Here is a 20,122-nt window from a genome sequence, read left to right as displayed (position 1 = left end):
CCTCGGCCGTAGCTGCGGCCCGGGCGGCGGCGGCCGGCGAGGCGAGGCGGCCCGCGCCCTGCCTGTCAGGCCACCCGCCCGGCCCGGCTTGGTCCGCGGGCCGCCCCTGATGCAGAGGCGCTGCCGCCGGGGCCATGCAGCAGGCGCCGCAGCCGTACGAGTTCTTCAGCGAAGAGAACAGTCCGAAATGGCGGGGACTGCTGGTCTCGGCCCTGCGGAAGGTCAGTGCCGCTCCCGGGCGGCCGCGGGGGCCCAGGGAGGTGCCGGGGCGGCCGCGAGCTGCGTCTGCGGAGCCCGGCAGCAGGCGGGCGGGGGGGTGCCGGGCCCGGTGCCCCCTGCGAGCTTCTAACGGAGAGCTGCACATCCTCCCAGTGCCCGGGTCCCGCGGGTCCAGCTGTTGCTCAATGGCTGGCTGTGGGGGGGCTCAACAATCGCCTGTTGCATCCAGAAGGACGTTTTCTCAAGTTTTTGCCTGGCCCCGGAAGGAAGGTTTTGTTATGATCATAAAAGTGGATTTCATGTTGCAGTCATTTTGTCAGGCGACTTCCGCCGTTGGCCAATTTGTTGTCCTCAGGCTGGATTCGGGCAGGAGAAAGTCTCGCTGGTGTTTACATAGTTTCTAAAACAAAAGTTCATTTCCAGACCTGGTAATTACTTTTAATCAGGTTCTTTGGGGGTGTTCCCCTAGGCAGTTTGCTTGTCAAGGGTGTCCACTCACTTAAGGGGCAGTACTGTTTTGTAATATGAATGTGTTTCACGTGTGAAACGTCAGTGAGCGGTAAGACTCCTTTTACAATTCTTGAGGTAAATTTAAAGTGCCTTCTTAACTTCCTGCCAGAAGTGCCTTAGCTGTTTACAAGAGATTTCCCCTATAAAATTTGGTGTTTCTTCACTGGGTGCAGTTTAGAACTTGGAATCATTTTAAGGGGGCAAAAAAGGGGCAGCTCATAAAAATCAATCTTTCAAGTTTGGGTGTATATCGCCTGAGTGCATCTCTCCTCTAGGTGATGGCGGTCTTCGTTTGTGCATTTAGATAGTAATCACACTGTCATTTTTAAAATAAACCTTTTTGTAAAGTCAAAACAGAGACTGCAGGATTAGACATGACACCTGCTGAACATGGGCTTCCATTGCCATTGATGCAGGTTTAGCCCCATCCGCATTTTGTGCAAAATAACCAAGAATAAACTTCAAAATAATAAAGAAAAATAAACATGAACTTAAAAGACTGCACTTGGAAAATAAATGTTCATACAATACATTTCTGTAAGTGAAAGGAAGAGGTATATTTTAAAAGTAAAAACATTTTCCACCTGCATTCAGTTTTAGATTTTCCATTGTTTTCATAATTCTTACAAGGAGATACTGCCTCCCTTGGGCCAAACACCAAGTTATGTCTTTTTAGAGAACTTAGTGGAGGTAACCAGTGGCAGTTATCATTTCATTGGCATGCTGGGTGTTGAAGTATTAAATTGACTTTACTTCCATGGGCAGCCTGATTCTAAACGGAGGGGGAAAGAAACGGGTATGTGCTGAGTAGTGATAATGAACTCTGGCCTGAGTTGAAAGTAAAGGGGGATATGCTTAGATAGTAATTGACTTGTCCGTGAACAGTTGCACTCAGCAGAAGTGTGAGTGCAGTTATCAGGTAGGCATGTATTGTTGGCAGCGTGATGCACGTATCTACCTGCAGGTACTTTCTGGTAGCAAATAGTCTTTGAATGGATGTTGCATAACTTATTCAGTAGGTAGCTTTTACCCTAATGATCCTGCATGCACAGATTTACTTCTTCAGGTTAGGCTAGAAACAAAGCCAGAACAAGCCTACTAGTCCATTGCTTTGAGACTGTTATTTTACATTTATTTTCTGTGCTTGTTTACCTGGAGCTCAGGTGTTTTGTAGATTTGTATTGTCTTATACCACAGTTCTCGTATATCCCATGTTTATGGAATCAATACATCTAAGAAAATGTGGTCTTAGGAGGTGAATTGAATTCAAAAAGCAATTTTTATTTAATTCATTAATTTACTGTTATTATAGAATTGAGATATATTCCAAGGAAGACATTTTTCATATTTGGGGAAAATTTTTGGTGTTAGTAATTTGAATTACGTTCAGTTTTGTGGCATTTGGGTATTTGTGGTATTGCAACATGTAGGTTTGTAGTGCCTGCTAAGAGTTACATTTCATAAAGAGTTCAAGGTTCACTCTTTCTTTGTAGGATGTGTTACATTCTGGTATGTGCCTGCCACCCATACCTTTGTACAATGAGAAATCCTGCCATTTCCTGGGACACTCTGTCTTTACATTGAAAGCCTCTAGAATTTGGCTTCCTTCAGCTGACAGATAGTTATAAAGACGGCCAGGATTAGTAATTGACTTGTAGCAGTAGTTTAGACCACTAGGATTTTTCTCCTCCAGTTGGTTTTTCCTCCATTGAACATGTGGTATACTTCATTTTTTTTCTTTTTTTACTGCGCTTTATTTTTATCCCTGCATTTTTAAAAATTGAAGTATAATTGCAATTAACATTAATTGAACACATTTTAGGTATTTGGCACCATGCTGGAACTAAAATTACACAGATGAATAAAAGCAGGGGCCCCACTCTAAAAGTGTTTACCATCTACACTGAGAATTCTAAACTTTCTCGTTTTGGTTTATATAAATAAGATAGCATTTAGGAACTCAAAGTTATGTAAAGAATATCTGTGTGTGTGTGTGTGTGTGTGTGTGTGTGTGTGTGTGTGAGAGTGAGTGAAAAGAGCAATGTAGTTCAATTGGCTCTATCAGATTCTACTTGGTGGAACCTCGAAAACTTGAAGTATAATTTTCAGAAAAGTAAAATCATAACTGTCATGCAAATATAAATGAACATGTGTTAGTGAGTTTGATTTAATGCATTCCTCAATGAGGGAACTCACAAGATGTTAAGCCTTCTTCATATGAAAATTTTAGGAGGTAGGTATTTATAGATAATTTAAAAGTAGTATTAAGATTGTTGGGTAAGATACAAAATTAGTTAATATCCTATAGGAATACAAACACTGAGTTGTGGATTGTCTTTTCTGTTGATTTGAAATTATCTGTTTCTGTACCAGACAAAACATCTCTATGTTAATCTTACAGATTTCTAAAATAATGCAGTCATTACGGAGTAATCAGAGCTTTGAGTACAGCATTGTACTGAAAGACACCTAGTAATCTCTTTTGCTTATTTTCAAGTTTTGGCTAATTTTTATGAAAATCAAATAATATGGTAAAGTCACCATTGTTGGCCCTGGAAACTACAGGGTCTTTTTCTTTTCTTTTTTTTTTTTTTTTTTAAGAGAAAGCGCACACGCGAGCTAGGGAGAGGGGCAAAGGGAGAGAGAGAGAGAGAGAGAGAGAGGGAGAAAATCTCAAGCAGGCTCCACATCCACGTCACAGTCCAGCTCAGGGCCTGATCCCACAACCCTGGGATCATAAACCGAGCCAAAATCAAGGGTTGGATGCTCAACTGAGCCACTGAGGCACCCCAAAACCACATTTTTTAAATCAACTTTAAATATGTATTTCGCTACATAGAAACACTAACATTGAAAAATAGATTTATGGAAAAATGATTTTGAAAATAAAAATGTGTTCTGTCACTTTTTGTTTTGTTTTTGTTCTTTCACTTTTTGTTGTTGTTATTTAACTTTTATAACAGAACTTCATGTAGAGCATTTACATACGTAAAGAACTAGAGAGGGTAAAGCAGAGGGAAATGACATTACTAATGGATGATACATGATTGTTAACATTACTGCTAAATTATGTATCTTCCCTAAAAGAGCAAGAAACATAAATGCCTTCACCACTACTCCCTAAAAAAATTGAAGCTATCATATTACTTGGGAGGAAAAAAGAGCACAGGAGTATACTTGTAAGTGCAGCTTATTACCTGTGTCTTTGAAATGCCTTTGGTACTTTGTGTATGTGCTATTGATTGTATGCTGCGAAAAATCAGTGTAAGCATTCTACGTATGGGAAACATACCTTAAAATCATTTTAACAGGTTTTTTAGTCCCTGATGTTTCCCTTGTGGATGTCTTTTCCTTCAGGTGTTCTTCACCAGGCTAATTATGGAAAAGAAAACATCTGATGTCTTACTATCTGTAGCTACAAATGTCATAGAGAGAAAGAATTGGTTGAATTACATTGTTCCTGACTCTAACTTAATTAGGTTAAATATGAACTCCCCACCCCAAATGTTACAGTTTGCTCTTAGATAGCTGTCTAAAATATAAGAGGTATGAGAGAACGTCTGAGTTGATTAAATAGCAGTCTGTGGCAAGGAAAAAGAGGGTCGGGGGTTTTGGTTTAGAAATGCTTTTGTGAACTCTGTAAGATCTAGTGTTTCTGCCTTTGTGCTAATGTCTCCTGGAGCCATTTTAGAAGACTGCTCTGGATCTTTCTGGGGCCCAGAAAAAAATCATTGGGTGCTTTGAGAAAATAAACTTGGTGTCACTAACATAAGAAGGTCAAGGAAGGCTTTTCTAGGGAAGTAACATCTGTGCCGAGTTGTGGAGGATATATTCAAATATTTATTGAGTGCCTCATAGGTTCCCGGCACTACTCTTGATAGGTTGTAGTAAGGCCCCTGCTCTCATAAAGCTTCCCTTCTAAATGGCTGTGTGGGAGAGGACTGAGAAAGTCAGACAATAAAGAAGTAAACAATTATCTGAAAGATCAATAGGAGTTGACAAAGAAAGGGGGTGGGGGTGGAGAAAGAGTTTGAGACTGAGGGAAAGGTAGGAAACACGACTTGTTTTAAAGAACCAAGATGAAGTGAAAAGAAGAGGCTAGTTGGTAAGACCCGGTTAACGTTTCTACCTGAAAATACGAAGTCCTGTAGTGTTATTTATGTAACAAAATAATTAGATTAACTTGATCAAATTGCTTTTTTAAAAGATAACTGCAACTGAAAGCTAGCAACAAATAGGATATCCTATGATTTTTTGTGACGTCAGTCCTGTTCTGGATTTCCTAAAGCCAGTGAATATAAAAGTAGAACTCCAGGGAGTCATTTGGAATTATTCCAAACTAATAATGACCCAAACTGACCCAAGGGGTTCAGCCAGAACTGGATGAGCATTAGGAATGCATTTTAACTTGCTGCATTTAGTTCCCTGTCAGCCATGATTTAGTAGTCGTCCTCCATTTTCAGTTTAATTTTGGTATGGTATATTTGGAGCGATAATATTCCATTAAAGTGTTTTATGCTGACTATCCAAAGCATTACCTGTGTTACCACTTGACATAAATCCACTATGTGTCTTTTATATTAACCATGGCCTCTCTTTCAAGGGAACGGTAGTTTGATTATATCCTCTGTTAGCCTGTATGTTTGAATCAGGAAGGAATTTTAATGGAACTAATGGATTTAGCATTATCTCATGTAGTCACGTTAAAAATTAACAACCTGAAACTTTTCTTCTTTTATGTAAGAACGTATGATAGTAGAAAGCCTTTGTAATGTATGAAGTGTTGTGCACTTCACATTTTAATGTGTGGAGATGAAGCAATACAATGAAAATAACATCAAGATGTAGATATGAGCACTAGTATTGTCTCTTCCAAGGAAAGTTTTCAGTCTCCCTGTTTTCTTAAGTCCCTTTGTAAACTCAAACATTACCTCTTACTTACATAGCACTTTGCTTTCTTAAGTAACCCATTAGCAGCATTTGGCGGTTGAACTTCTCTTTCTTGAAATCCTTTTCCTTGTTTGGCTTCCAGGATGCCAACCTCTGTAGGTTTTCTCCCTCTGGCTATTCCTTCTAGGTCTTCTCCTTTTGTTGATTCCTCCTCATCTTCCCTAACTACTTCATCCTGACTTCCCCAGAGCTTAGTTTTGGGACTTTTGTTTCTATTTACAGTCACTTCTTGTGGATCCCATCCAGCCTCATGGCTTCACATGTCATCCGTATCTGATGATTTCCATATTTTTATTTCTGACTCAGACCTCTCTCCTGAGCCTAAGCAACTTCTTGCTTGATACTTCCACATGTATTTGTGATAGGCATCTCAACCAATACTGAGCTCCTTCTCTTCCCCTGCAAAACCTGCTCCTTTTGTAGTATTTCTTATATCAGTAAATGGCTACTCCATCCTTTTAGTTGCTCCAAATAAAAATCTGGAGTTATTCCTAAATCTTGTCTCTCTAATCTGTCAGAAAATCCATTTAGCTGTACTTCGAAAACAGTAGCTATATTCATTCAGTCACCATTTCTTACTCTTCCACTTCTACCACCTGAGACCAAGTCATCATCAATCTCCTGGAGTATTAAAATACCCTATAACTGGCCTCCTCTCTTCTGCCCTTGCCCCATTCAGTCTTTTCTTAACATAGTAGAGGTAAGTAAGATCATGTCATTCCTTTGTTCAAAACTCTCATTGCTTCTCAGAATAAAAGTCTAAGTCCTCTCAATAGGTTATCGCACTCTATGCTGCCCTTTACCTTTACGCCTCTGACTTCATTTACTACTGTCCCTTTTTTGCTCTGCTCCTGCCCATAGTGGCTATCTTGTACCCACAGATAGAGACATTCTAATCTGTAGACGTATTCTAATCTCTGGGCTTTTGTATTTGCTGTTTTGTCTGCCTAGAACAACCTTCCTGCAGATTAAAAACATGACTGGTCCTCGTATCTCCTTTAAGTCAAACATCATCTTGAAGAGGACTTCTCCTGAAGCCTATTTAAAGCTGCTACATCCCCTGCTTCCTGGACATTCCTATGTAGATGTTCACAACATAACCCAATCCAAGTTTATTATCATCTTCCAAAACCTCCAGTATAAATGATATACTCAGTTTTCAAGCCAGAAACCTGGTCATCATCCTTCCCTTCTGTGTCACACTAGGCTCAAATCTAATCAGCATGGAGCCCTGATTCTCCTAAATTAGAGGGTTTGTTTTTTGTTTTGTTTTGTTTTGCTTTTTTTTTTTTTACTTTTATTGCTATGTATCCCCAAAAGAAATTTTTTTATATGTATAATTCATTGTCAGGGTGGCTAACATGCAGTGTATGCGTGTGCTCTTGGTTTTAGGGGAAGATTCCCATGATTCCTCACTTACATACAACACCCAGTGCTCATCCCAACAAGTGCCCTCCTCAGTGCCCATCACCCATTTTCCCCTCTTCCCCCGCCCCCATCAACCCTGAGTTTGTTCTCTGTATTTAAGAGTCTCTTATGGTTTGCCCCAAAAGAAATTTTTTAATTGCATGTTTTTATGTTGACATTTAAAAATTTTCACGTTCAAATAGTTGCAGAAGATATAATTTTATATGTGTTCTAGGGGGCGCCTGGGTGGCTCAGTCCGTTGGGCGTCTGACTTCAGCTCGGGTCTGATCTCCCCGTTTGTGAGTTCGAGCCCCACGTCAGGCTCTGAGCTGACAGCTCAGAACCTGGAGCCCACTTCAGATTCTGTGTCTCCCTTTCTCTCTGACCCTCCCCCACTCACACCCTGTGTCTCTCTCTCAAAAATAAATAAACATTAAAAAAAATGTATATGTGTTCTAAATACTTTTTTTGTTTTCGTTTTAGAGAGAGAGAGCATGAGTAGGGGAGAAGGGCAGAGGGAGGTAGAATCATAAACAGGCTCCACACTCAGCACGGGGCCCTGTGTTTATAGGGCTCGATCCCATGACTCTGAGATCATGACCTGAGCTGAAGTCAAGAATTGGACACTCAACTAACTGTGCCACCCAGGCACCCCTAAATACTGATGTTTTAAAATAAAACAGTTCTATCAGTCTTTTAAATAAATCCAGTGAAATCTAAATACCGTAACAAGTTGATATCCACCATTCATCTTTTTATAATATACATGACAAAGTTCTTTTTAAAAAATGTTTTTATTTTGGGGCGCCTGGGTGTCTCAGTTGGTTGAGCATCCGACTTCAGCTAATGATCTCGCAGTTTGTGAGTTCGAGCCCCACGTCGGGCTCTGTGCTGACTGCTCAGAGCCTGGAGCCTGCTTCAGATTCTGTATCTCCCACTCTCTCTCTGTGCCCCTCCCCCACTCGTGCTCTGTCTCTCTCTCAAGAACAAATAAACATTAAAAAATATATATATACATATATTAAAAAAAAGTTTTTATTTTAATTCCAGTTAGTTAACATACAGTGTTATATTAGTTTCAAGTGTACAATATAGTGATTCATCATTTCCATACACTAACTGGTGTTCATCATGACAAGTGCACTCCTTAATCCCCATCAACGATTTGACCCATCCCCCCATTTCTCTCCCCTCTGGTAACCATCATTTTGTCCTTTATAGTTAAGAGTCTGTTTGTTCATCTCTCTTTCTTTTTTCTCTTTGCTCATTTGTTTCTTAAATTCCATATATGAGTGAAATCACGTGGTATTTGTCTTTCCCTGACTTAGTTCACTTATCATTATACTTTCTAGCTTTATCCATGTCATTGCAAATGGGACAAAGTGCTTTTTTTAACAGCTAGAAATTTTATATCATTCTTTTTTCTCTCTGAATTTTTCCTTCCACTTCCTCCACATAATTATAGTCTAATATATTATTTTTATGCTTGAAAGTCTTTTATCTCTTCTTTATAGTTACATTTTCTTCAACAAAAGTGTCTACATATTGAATTTTTAAAACTCTTCAGTGACTATAAAGTGTTAAGATCTTTCTTTTAGGGTGAATTACTAGCAGGACATGGTTGATCAAAAGAACATGTATGTCATGGATTTTGAACAATTAGTACTTATAAAGTTTTATTGAATGTGCATTATTCAGTGACACCTATGTAGTTGTTTGCATTGTTTTTAAATTAGTTCATGTTTTGTGGATGACTTACTGCTAGAATAAGATAGGGTCTTGCAGAGGTGAATCATAGTTCAGTGTTAGTTCTATTCCTATTTCCCATTTCTATAGATGTAAGCCCTGAGACCCCTTGTTAACATAAATAGAAGAATTTAAAACAATCAAACTCATTTTTAAACTTCTTTCAAAATTATATGCCAAAAACTATATTGTGATCTATCAAAGAGTCATAATGACATGTCACCCAGCAACTCATTTACTTTAAACTCCTTTTGTTTAAAGTAAAAAGTTGGAAACCACCTGACTTGCAGAATGATTTGTTGCCTGGTATTTAGAGCTATTCACTTTTTTATTTTCTAGCTTTTCTAGATCGTGTCAAATGACTAATAATTATAACTGTTACTTTTTCACTTTTTTGCTTCCAAGTACTTTGTTCAGTCCAGTATATCTAAGAAAAATTGGGAAAATGAAAACAGTATTAACTTTAGTACACTTTAGCTATGACAGTATTTACTAATAAAATATATTTTACCTTATCATATTCTTTAAACATTTTCTTTTTTTTATGTTTGTTTATTTGTGGAAGAGAGAAAGTGCATGAGCAGGGGAGCGGTAGAGAGAGAGAGGAAGAGAGAGACTCCAAGCAGTCTCTGAGCCGTCAGCATGGAGCCCGACAAGGGGCTTAATCCCATGACCGTGAGATCATGACCTGAGTCGAAATCACGAGTTGGATGCTTAACTAACAACTGAGCCACCCAGATGCCTCATCTTTAAACATACTTTAATTGAATTCTTGGAGCTGTAGATTTAGTTCATTTTATTCATGTTCTGCTGTGTAACAAATTATTACAAGCTTCGTGGCTTAATACAACACAAATTTATTGTCTCAGTTTCTGTAGGTCAAAAGTCTAGGCACAGCTCTTACCTGGGTTTTCTGCTTAGGGTCTCAGTCAAGGTTTTGGCTGGGCATGCAGTCTCATCTGAAGCTTGGTAATCCTCTTCCAAGCTCATGTAGTTATTGGCAGAATTCATTTCCTTGCAGCTACATGTCTGAGGCCCTCAGCTCCTGGAGGCTGCTGCCATTCCTTGCCACACGACCCTCTCTATAACATGTCAGTTTGTTTCTTTAAGGCCAACAGGAATGTATCTGGTGCTGTTTCTTATCTCATACTCTAGACCTTCTTTTAAAGGATTCACCTGATTTAGTGATAATCTTTTGATTAACTCAAAGTCAACTGATTAGGGATCATATTCACTTTTGCCTTATATGGTAACTTGATCATAGGAGTGATATCCTCATCACATTCACAGGTCCTGCCCACACTCAAGAGGAGTACACAGAGCACGTATATCACGGGGTGGGAATCCTAGGAGCCACCTTAGAATTCTGAGTACCACGCTCATTTGTTTAATGCAAAATATCCACCACATAACCAAATTGCTAAGATTAGTTTTAATTGTCAAGCCAACCAGCCTCATCATATTTATCTTCTTTGAGACAAAGTCTGACTTAATTTTTCAGTTCAAATGAATGCGTTCAAATGAATGTGTTAATACATGTCACATGCCAGCCATCTCACTTCTGAATTCTAATTGTAAGATAGGAAAGTAGATAAAGTGTGAAAACTTGCTTTGAATTTTTTTCTCCTGAACGAGATAAGGTAATACTGCCTTTTAATATTTCTTAAAGATGCTTTCTTTTCTTTGTTTTCATGAGTTTTTCTCCTTAGGCTGTGTTTTTTGATAGTAGGCTAGCAAATGGAAGAAGCAAGGTACTTTTTAAATTATTTATTTATTTTTGAGAGAGAGAGAGAGAGAGAGAGAGAGAGAGAGAGAGAAGGAGAGAATGAGCAGGGGAGGGGCAGAAAGAGAGGGAGACACAGAATCCAAAGCAGGCTGCAGGCTCCGAGCTGTCAGCACAGAGCCCAATGCGGGGCTCAAACTCACAAACCGCGAGATCATGACCTGAACCAAAGCCGGACGCTCAACTGACTGAGCCACCCAGGCACCCCAAGAAGCAGGGTACTTTAATGAAAAGTATTTGTAATTGTCTCTTTGTTTAGTGTCCTAGAATTTAGTTATTAGTTTTTTATTGCACCCCAGGGCAACACACCATAGTGACATTCAGAGTAAGTTAGAGATCTGCCTCTTCAGCAAAGTGGGAGGGCAGCTGAGAAGAGGTGGGAAAGGAGAGCCTGTTTACTCTTTGAGTGCAGGTACCTTGTCAGGCAGATCTTCTTTAAGAAAGAGTACATACTAGAAGTTTTGGTAGTATGCTGAAGGAAGTGGGTATTTGGCACTAGGAGTAAATATCCTTTGAATAAAAGCATATTGAGAAGAGTGATCTTTTCCTAGTTCAGAGGGGGAAAAAAGCCAATATTAATTTTTTTCAATTTTATTTTTCTCTCATAAGTTTTTCTTAAGTCTATGGTGTGTCTGCTACAGTTTACTTGCTAGTGAGTAGTGAAAGATAGTAACACAAATGAACAAGAGATACAGAGATTTTGCAGGAAAAAGTTTGGCACTTTTTGTTTTTTCTTACAAACATGTGCCTATAGTTTTCAGTTTTGTAGTCATTTTTACTAATATTACACCTACTCTCTATGATGAAATATAAGTGACTTAATATTTCATATTCTGCTAAGAGCAGTGTAATTTCGAAATGCTTTGTTCCTGAAACATCGCAGAACCATTGATCTAGCCTGCACTTTCTTGGCTTTATAGGCTAATGGCCTGCCTGTATGGGAATGTACTTAATATTCACATGACAGATCATATGCCATTGCATTCCATTTAAGGAAAATTTTAATGACAAAAATGTTAGCTTCCACCAATAGTTTTCTCTACATGTTTTGATTATTTTATGGTAAGCCCTCACATAATATTAAGCTGAATAGAATAAGATTCTTGTCCTGTACTTATCTCCGTTTAAAAAAAAACTTACGTTGAAAACCCCTCAAGATTTCAGCTCAAGTCGTGATCCAGGGTCATGGGATCAAACCTCGTGTCGGGCTCTGTGCTGAGTGTGGAGCCTGCCTGAGATTCTCTCTCTCTTTCTCTCTCCCTCTCCCCTGCTCATGGGTGTGCACGCGCTCCCTCTCTCTCTTGCTCTCTCTCTCTCTCTCTAAAAGAAAAAAAAAAAAAAAAGAAAAGAAAACCCTTCAAGAAAGCACCTAAGAGCACTGAATCTGAGAAGTGAATATTGATAGTGAGAACGGAGGAACATAGATTGGAAATCTCATTTGTAATGTTATATGGGATAATTGAGTCTCCAGTGCATATCCAGTGAAATAAAAACTAATTTTATGGAGTTCTCAATTTTCGCCAGTGCCAGATGGCCAGATTTCAGTGAGGCTAAGAAATCTCTTTGCTACAGTGAATTTATTTATTTAACAGGTATATACTGAGTTCTTTCCTTAGGCAAAGCATGGCACTAGATTACCTGTATGTTAGAAATAAAAGGGTGGGGAAATAAGAGGAAACCAAAAACATAAGAAATGGTTCTGACCTTAAAGATTTGATAGTGTACAGCTCCGGTTTCAATTCTTCATTATATAGCCTAGTTAAAGAAAATGCTACCTTAAAATATTATATTTTTATTTTCTAAAACTATTGGGAGTATAATTGGCATATAATAAACTGCATATATTTAAAGTGTACAGTTTGATAAGTTTTTGTGTATGTATATATCAGTGAAGCCATCACAAAAAAATATTGAATATATCCTCAGCCCCATAATTTCCTCTTGACTCTCATAATTCTCCCTCCCAACCCTCCCCACTTCTTGTACCCAAGCAGTTACTGTTCTGCTTTCCATCACTATAGATTGCATTTTCTAGAGTTTTATACTAATGGAATCATACAATATATACTCTTTTTGTCTGGCTTCTTTTACTCAGTATAATTGTCTTGAGATTCATCCATTTTGCTTCATATATTAATAGTTCACTCCTTTTTTATTGCTCAGTGGCATTCCATTGTGTGTATACCACTGTTTATCTCGTTACTTATATGTGTACATTTGGTTTTCCAGTCTTGGCTATTACATAAAACTGGTATGAATATTTGTGTACAAGTCTTTATATGAACATATATTTCCTTTTTTCTTGAGTAATTACCAAAGGGTGGCTGGATCAGACAGTAGATATATGTTTAACTTTTTAAGTAACTATCAAACTTTTCCATTCAAACTGTCTTACAGTTTTACATTCCCACCAGCAAAGTATGAGAGTTCCAGTTCCTCCTGCCAATATTTGGTGTTTAATTTTAGCCACTGTAATAGGTCTGTCTTGGTATCTCCTTGTGGTTTTTATTTGTATTTCCCTAGTGATTAATGATGTTGAACATCTTTCATGTTATTTGCCATCCATTGTTTTCTTTGGTGAAGTGTTTGATCAAATCTTTTGCCCATTTTGCCCATTTGTTTGCTTTTTATTGCATTTTGAGAGTTCTATATATGTCTGATACAAATCCTGTATCAGATATATGCTCTACAGAGATTTTCTTCCAGTCTGTAACTTGTCTTTTCATTTTCTTAGTATTATCTTTTGAAGAGCAAAAGTTTTAAATTATATATTATAAAGTCCAGTTTACCCATTGGCTTTTTTAGGGACAATGCCTCTGGTGTCATATTTATGAAAACTTTGGTTAACTGAGAGTTATAAAAATTTTCTACTTTTTCTCCTAGAAGTTTTATAGTTCTAGGTTTTCTATTTAGATCTACGATCTATTTGAGTTAATTTTTACATATGAGATAGTTTTGTATGTTACTTTTTTTTCCATATGGATATCTGTTGTTCTGCTACCATTTATTGAAATAAATGTTTAAAATGTACAGTTTGATAAGTTTTGTCCTTTCCTTTATGCCTGTATCAAAAATCACTCATCACTCAGCACCTGGCTGGCTAGGTCAGTAGAGTATGTGACTCTTAATCTCAGGGTTGTGAATTTGAGCCCCATATTGGATATAGAGATTACTTAAAAATAAGATCTTTTAAAAAAAATTATTCATCTGTATATTTATGGCTTTCTTTCTGGATTCTTTATTCTGTTCCATTGACCTTTTTGCCTGTCTTTACAACAATACTACACTGTTTTGATTGTTGTAGCTTTATAAAAATTCTTGAAATGAGGTAATTTTAGCCCTCCAACTTTGTTCTCTTTCAGAGTTGTTTTGGTTATTCTTGGGCCTTTGTAGTTCCATAAGAATTTTAAAATCAGGGTATCAATTACTATGCAAAAACCTGGAATTTTTATTGGGATTGTGTTGAATTGATAGATCATTTGAGAAGAATTGGCATCTTAATGATATTGAGTCTTCCAGCTGATAAAGTTTATCTTTTCATTTACATAGGTCTTTTAAAATTTCTGTCAGCAATATTTTAGTTTTTTGCGTATATTTTTAGAATGAAATTTGCTTTTCCTTTTTAAATTGAAATTTTTTTAATGTTTATTTTTGAGAGAGAGAGAGACAGAGCGTGAGCAGGGGAAGGGCAGAGAGAGAGGGAGACACAGAATCCGAAGTAGGCTCCAGGCTCTGAGCTGTCAGCAAAGAGCGGTCGTGGGGCTTGAACCCACGAACTGCGAGAGCATGACCTGAGCTGAAGTCGGATGCTTAACCAACTGAACCACCCAGGTGCCCCTAAATTGAATTTTAACTCTTTTATAACAACAACAAAAACTTCCAGTATTCTTTTTTATGTTTATTTACTTTGAGAGAGAGAGAGAGACAGAGAGCACATGAGCAAGTGGGTAGGGGAAGAGAGTGATGGAGAGACACAGAATCCCAACAGGCTTCAGGCTCTGAGCTATCAGCATAGAGCCCGATGCAGAGCTGGAACTCACAAAATATGAGATCATGACCTGAGCCAAAGGCAGATGCTTAACTGACTGAACCACCCAGGTGCCCCTTAAACTTCCAGTATTCTTAATATTGATGTTTGAGATATTTGCATCCTTGCAAAAATCTTGGCAATGGAGTGAAGAATTTGGCATCAATAAATGTCATACTGTGTGGCCAAAGGGATTTATTTCTACATTGTACAAAAACTCAAATGTTAGTTGATTAAATAAATGCACTAGCAAGAGTTTTTTATTTGATTGTGAATATGCAGAACTGAAAGATACAAATTAGGAAATGACATTTCTGAAGTTTGTATAGTGTTTATCTCAGTAGGAAAAAATTTAAAGTTTAATGTTTTTGTGCATGAATCTATATATAGAATCATGACTATTCTTTTTACAGTGTATGTATAGGGAAATACTTTCTGGCAATTTGAAAAAATGGTGTAACTAAAATGCAGGTCTGACTTGTTGATCTACTGTTAAGGACTGAAAATTATTTTAATTGCTCTTTTTCTGACTAGTCTTTCAGGAAAATATGATAGGTGAGTTTGTTCTGATGTGGTAATTTTATTCTTACTGTCTCTTACAGTGCTGACATAGTAAACACTGTGGAAGTGCAAAGTAGGGTTATCTTTTATTGTCATCTTGATGTCCTATTAGTATTTATGTGTGGGATTTTAACATATATTTTTATGACTTTTCATATTTGCACTTACTTTAAGAAGTTTGGTGTAAGAAATTTTGATGCTAAATGTTAAAGTTGCTTTGCAGGTTATTTACCAAAATCATAGTCACAGGAAAAAAAATCTATCCCAGTTGGACATTATTTTAATTCTCATGCACAGTCACTTTTACTGAGTAGGGCACTTGGCTTTTATGGAAGGATGTTATAAGAAACAGTCTTATGAATGCCATTGCTAAACTTCCAGTGTAAATTCTTATTTTTTTTAATGTTTATGTATTTATTTTGAGAGAGAGAGAGAGAGAGAGAGAGAGAGAATGGGCATAGGGGAGGGGCAGAGAGGGAGGGAGAGAATGCCAAGCAGGCTCTGTCAGCTCAGAGCCTGACACAGGGCTGGAACTCATGAATCATGAGATCATGACCTGAGCCAAAATCAAGAGTCAGATGCTTAACCAACTGAGCCACCCAGGCACCCCAATCCTTATTTTTTATTAAAAAAGGAAAATTTTAATTCTATTGATCTAATAGAAACATATGGTAAGATGTAATTAAGTTTCTTCTTGTTATGTTGAAGTGCATGATGTAAGAGAAAATATTTCCCTGAAATCTATTTTGAATTTATAAAAATATTATAAAGCCTGTCATTTTGGATGTTGGTCCTGTATAAATATCTAACTGCCTTACTTTAAACTCTTCTTATCCAAAGTTCTTGAAAAAGTAGTGTTTATCATTTCTAGTTTTATGTATCCTTTTTTCCTACTTCCCCAGTTCAGATTATATTTCTTTATAAGTTAGTTTATATTTTATCAAAATTATTCCTGCAAATAAAAAGATAACTAACTTATAAGAAAAATAACTTGTAAGAAAAATAGCAGTATCTCTTCTCCATTCACAAAATTTTCTGCTTTCCAGAGATAATTACTTTTAACTTTCAAAGTGATTTGTTTCAGTATTCTGTATCTCTCAGGAAAAAAATTACTATTTCTTGATTTTTCTGTTTTGGCCATTATCTGTTAACTTCCTACCATGGAAGATAAAGATTTAATATTCTTTAATACACATATACATCTCCCTCCTTCCCCCATACACATCTACCTTACCATACATAACATATTTCCTGTTTCACCCCACACCATGGTTATATCTTAGTTTTGTTTGGATCAGTATTTACAGTTTACATTATTATGACTGTAAATGTTGTTTATAGTTAAACTGCTTTTCCTTTTCTACCTAACCTTTTACTGGAGTTAATAATTGTCTTGTTTTCATATTTGTGTAGTTGTTTATGTACTTACTAATTCAAGATTAAAGTCTCTACCAGTTGTCTAAATAGCCTCTTAAGATTTTTAGATCCATCAGATACTCATCAATTTCATCTTTTTTTAAAAGTTTTTATTTATTTTAGTAATCTCTACACCCACCATGGGGTTTGAACTTACAACCCTGAGATCAAGAGTCACATGTTCTTCGACTGAGTCAGCCAGGTGCTCCGTGATTTCATCTTCTTGAGATAGTTTCTCCCAGAGTATTCTGATCTGCAGTCTGGACTGGTGACCTTATGCCTGTTGTACAACTCTCACATTTTTCCTTCACTTCATGCTGGTTACTCCTTTGGCCTTTGTTCTGTATTAGTTCCTTCATTTCCTGTATGCCATTTTTTCTCTTCCTTGATTCATACTCTTGTTTTACTGTTACAAACTATAAAAGCTTAATGAGAAAGTGTGCATGGGAGACAGAATTTTTGACCTTGTTATGTTTAAGCATGTCTTCATTTTACTATGACATTTGATAGTTTATTAGGATATTATTCTAGGATGAAAATCATTGCCTTCTAGCTTCTAGTATTACAGTTGAAGTCTGGAACTAGTCTAATACCTACTTTGTATAGGACCTGCTTCTTTCCTTCACCCTCAGCTTGTAGGATATTCTCTTTGTCTCCAGGGTTCTGACATTTTTTTTTAATGTTTATTTATTTTTGAGAGAGAGAAGAGACGGAGCATAAGGAGGGGAGGGGCAGAGAGAGGGGGAGACACAGAATCTGAAGCAGGCTCCAGGCTCCAAGCTATCAGCACCGAGCCTGATTGTGGGGCTTGAACTCACCAACTGTGAGATTGTGACTTGAGCCTAAGTCAGATGTTTAACCAACTGAGCCACCCAGGCACCCTTGACATTTTAATTTCATTTATTAGCTCATGACTAGGAGGGTCCTTTTGACTTATTTTTTTTTTGTAATTTCACCCCTTGATTTTCTGTTTGCTGGATGATTCTCCAACATTTTAAAACCTTATTTATGGTGAAGTGGTAAAACAATAAAAAATGCATAAAACATAAATATACAATTTAAGGAACGCTTATTTAGCGCTTTTCTCAATAGAACTCTCCAGAAGGTAACCACTTTTATGGTAATCACTGCCCTTTTCTTTTATATTTTTACCTTTTAAACGTGTCCTTAAACATTATAGTTTAATTTTGTTGATCTTGAGGTAGAATTCCATGGTATATATTCTCCTTATCTGACTTCTTTCTGCCAACATTATTTTGAAGATATATCCATAGCTGTAGTTACTCGTTTCCTCCTTTATTCAATTGTATGACTATGCTATAATTTATTCCACTTTAGATAGATATTTGAGTTTCTTTTTTTTTTTTTAATGTTTATTTTTGAGACTGAGAGAGACCGAGCATGAACAGGGAAGGGGCAGAGAGGGAGACACAGAATGAGAAGCAGGCTCCAAGCTCTGAGCTGTCAGCACAGAGCCCAACGCGGGGCTCGAACTCGCGAACCGTGAGATCATGACCTGAGCCCAAGTGAGCCCAAGTCGGAGGCTTAACTGACTGAGCCACCCAGACGCCCCTAGATATTTGAGTTTCTAGTTTGGTGGTATCACTAGTAATGCTGCTTATGAGCCTTCTTGTACATGTCTTCTAGTAAACCCATGTGCTAATTTCTCTGGAACAGTGCTGTCCAGTAGAAATATAATGTAAAAACATAGGTAATTTTCAGTTTTCTCATAGTTGTATTAAAAAAGTAAGAAGAAACAGATGAAATTGATTTTAATAATATATTTTATTTAACCCAATAAATCTAATCATTTTAGCATATAAACCGTAAAAACATTGAGATATTCGACTTTCTTTTTTTATACTATATCTTTGATATCTGGCATATATTCTATACTTAAAGCCCATTTCAATTCAATGGAGCTACATTTTAGGTACTCAGTAGCCACAGGTGTCTAGTGTCTGCTATGTTGGTCTACATAGCTTTAAACATAGGGTATGCATATCCTTTTAAACACTTTATTTATTTATCTACATATATAAGATTTTATTTTTAAGTAAATTCTACACCAAATGCCGGACTCAAATTCATGACCCCAAGATCAAGAGTCATATGCTGTACTGAATGAGCCAACCAGGTGTCCTTAATTTTTAATTTTTTTAATTGAGTATAATTGATGTACAGTATTGTATTAGTTTCAGGTATATATACTTTACAAAATGATCACCACAATAAGTCTAGTTACCATCTGTTAATATACAAAGTTTTTACAGTATTATTGACTACGGAGTATTGCATATTTTGCATTTTTGTAGATAATGGCTAAGTTTTCATAAGTGATTGAGCCAAAAAAAATAAAATGATTGAGGCATTTTGCACTCCATTTGCAGTGTCTGAAGTTCGCATTGTTTTTTTTCCCCATTGTTCTACATGATTACTGGTATTATCAGACATTTTAGTTTTGCAGTTTGATGTGAGTAGGTAATAGTTTTCATTGTGGTTTAATTTGCATTTCTCTGATTACTAAAGAGCCAGAGCTCTTACTGGTCATTTGAATTTCTTCTATTATGAAGTGCTGATTTTTTTTACCTGTTTTTTCTATTGTTTTTTTTTTTTTTTTTTGTTTTGTTTTTTTTTAAGTAGACTCCATACCTAACATGGGGTTTGAACCATGACCCTGAGATCAGGAGTCACATGCTCTACTAACTGAGCCAGCAGCCAGGCACCCCTGTACTGGAATTTTTATATTTTTTTTCTTACTGAATTTCTTTTTTTCTTTTTTTTAAGTTTATTTATTTTGAGAGAGACAGAGACAGCGTGAGCAGGGGAGGGGTAAAGAGAGAGGGTGAGAGAGAGAGAATCCCAAGCAGGCTCCCTGCTGTCAGCACAGAGCCCTACTTGGGGCTCAAACTCCCAAAACCCCGAGATCATGACCTGAGCCAAAACCGAGAGTCGGATGCTTACCCAGCTTAGCCATCCAGGTGCCTGTCTACTGAATTTCTAGGAGTTATTTATGTGTTCTGGATATGAGCCCTTTTATTTTATGTGTTACATTATTCTTCTCCAGTGCTAACTTTGATGAATGTTAAGTTTTAAATTTTAATATAGTTATGTTTATGAATCCTTTCCTTTACGGATAGTAATTTTTGTGAAATCCTTTCCTATCCTGAGGTCATGAAGATAATATCTTGTTTTATATTATCAGAAGTTTATTAGGTTTTTATGTGTAATCTAAAAAAATCCAACTAGAATTGTTTTTTGTGTAAAGTGTGAACTGGAGTTAAGTTTCGTTCTTCTCCATATAGGTATCTAGTTGTTTACTATTTCTGGGCTTCCCCACCTTCCCATGACCCCATCCTCATACTCTGTAGAACTACCTTTGTTGTAAATCAAGGGTCCATATATATATATATGTGGACTTGCTTCTGTATTCTGTTCCATTCATTTGTTTGTCTGTCATTATAACAGTATTACATTCTTACTGTAGCTTTGTAATAAATCCC

At 37.1% G+C, this 20,122-nt stretch overlaps 1 protein-coding gene across 3 annotated transcripts in view; it reads left to right on the top strand.

Moving 5' to 3' along the window:
- Positions 1-20,122, top strand: part of SOS2 (SOS Ras/Rho guanine nucleotide exchange factor 2) — a 96,151-nt gene continuing 76,029 nt past the window's right edge. For all 3 annotated transcript variants that reach the window (XM_045450915.1, XM_045450916.1, XM_045450914.1), the window contains exon 1: positions 1-221. In XM_045450915.1, the coding sequence (XP_045306871.1) occupies positions 135-221 (87 nt within the window). In that variant the 5' untranslated portion in view covers positions 1-134. The remainder of the gene's footprint in view (positions 222-20,122) is intronic.

This window comes from Leopardus geoffroyi, chromosome B3 (genome assembly GCF_018350155.1).
Source record: "Leopardus geoffroyi isolate Oge1 chromosome B3, O.geoffroyi_Oge1_pat1.0, whole genome shotgun sequence".
Lineage (NCBI taxonomy): Eukaryota > Metazoa > Chordata > Mammalia > Carnivora > Felidae > Leopardus > Leopardus geoffroyi.
This window is presented reverse-complemented; position numbering and strand designations above follow the sequence as displayed.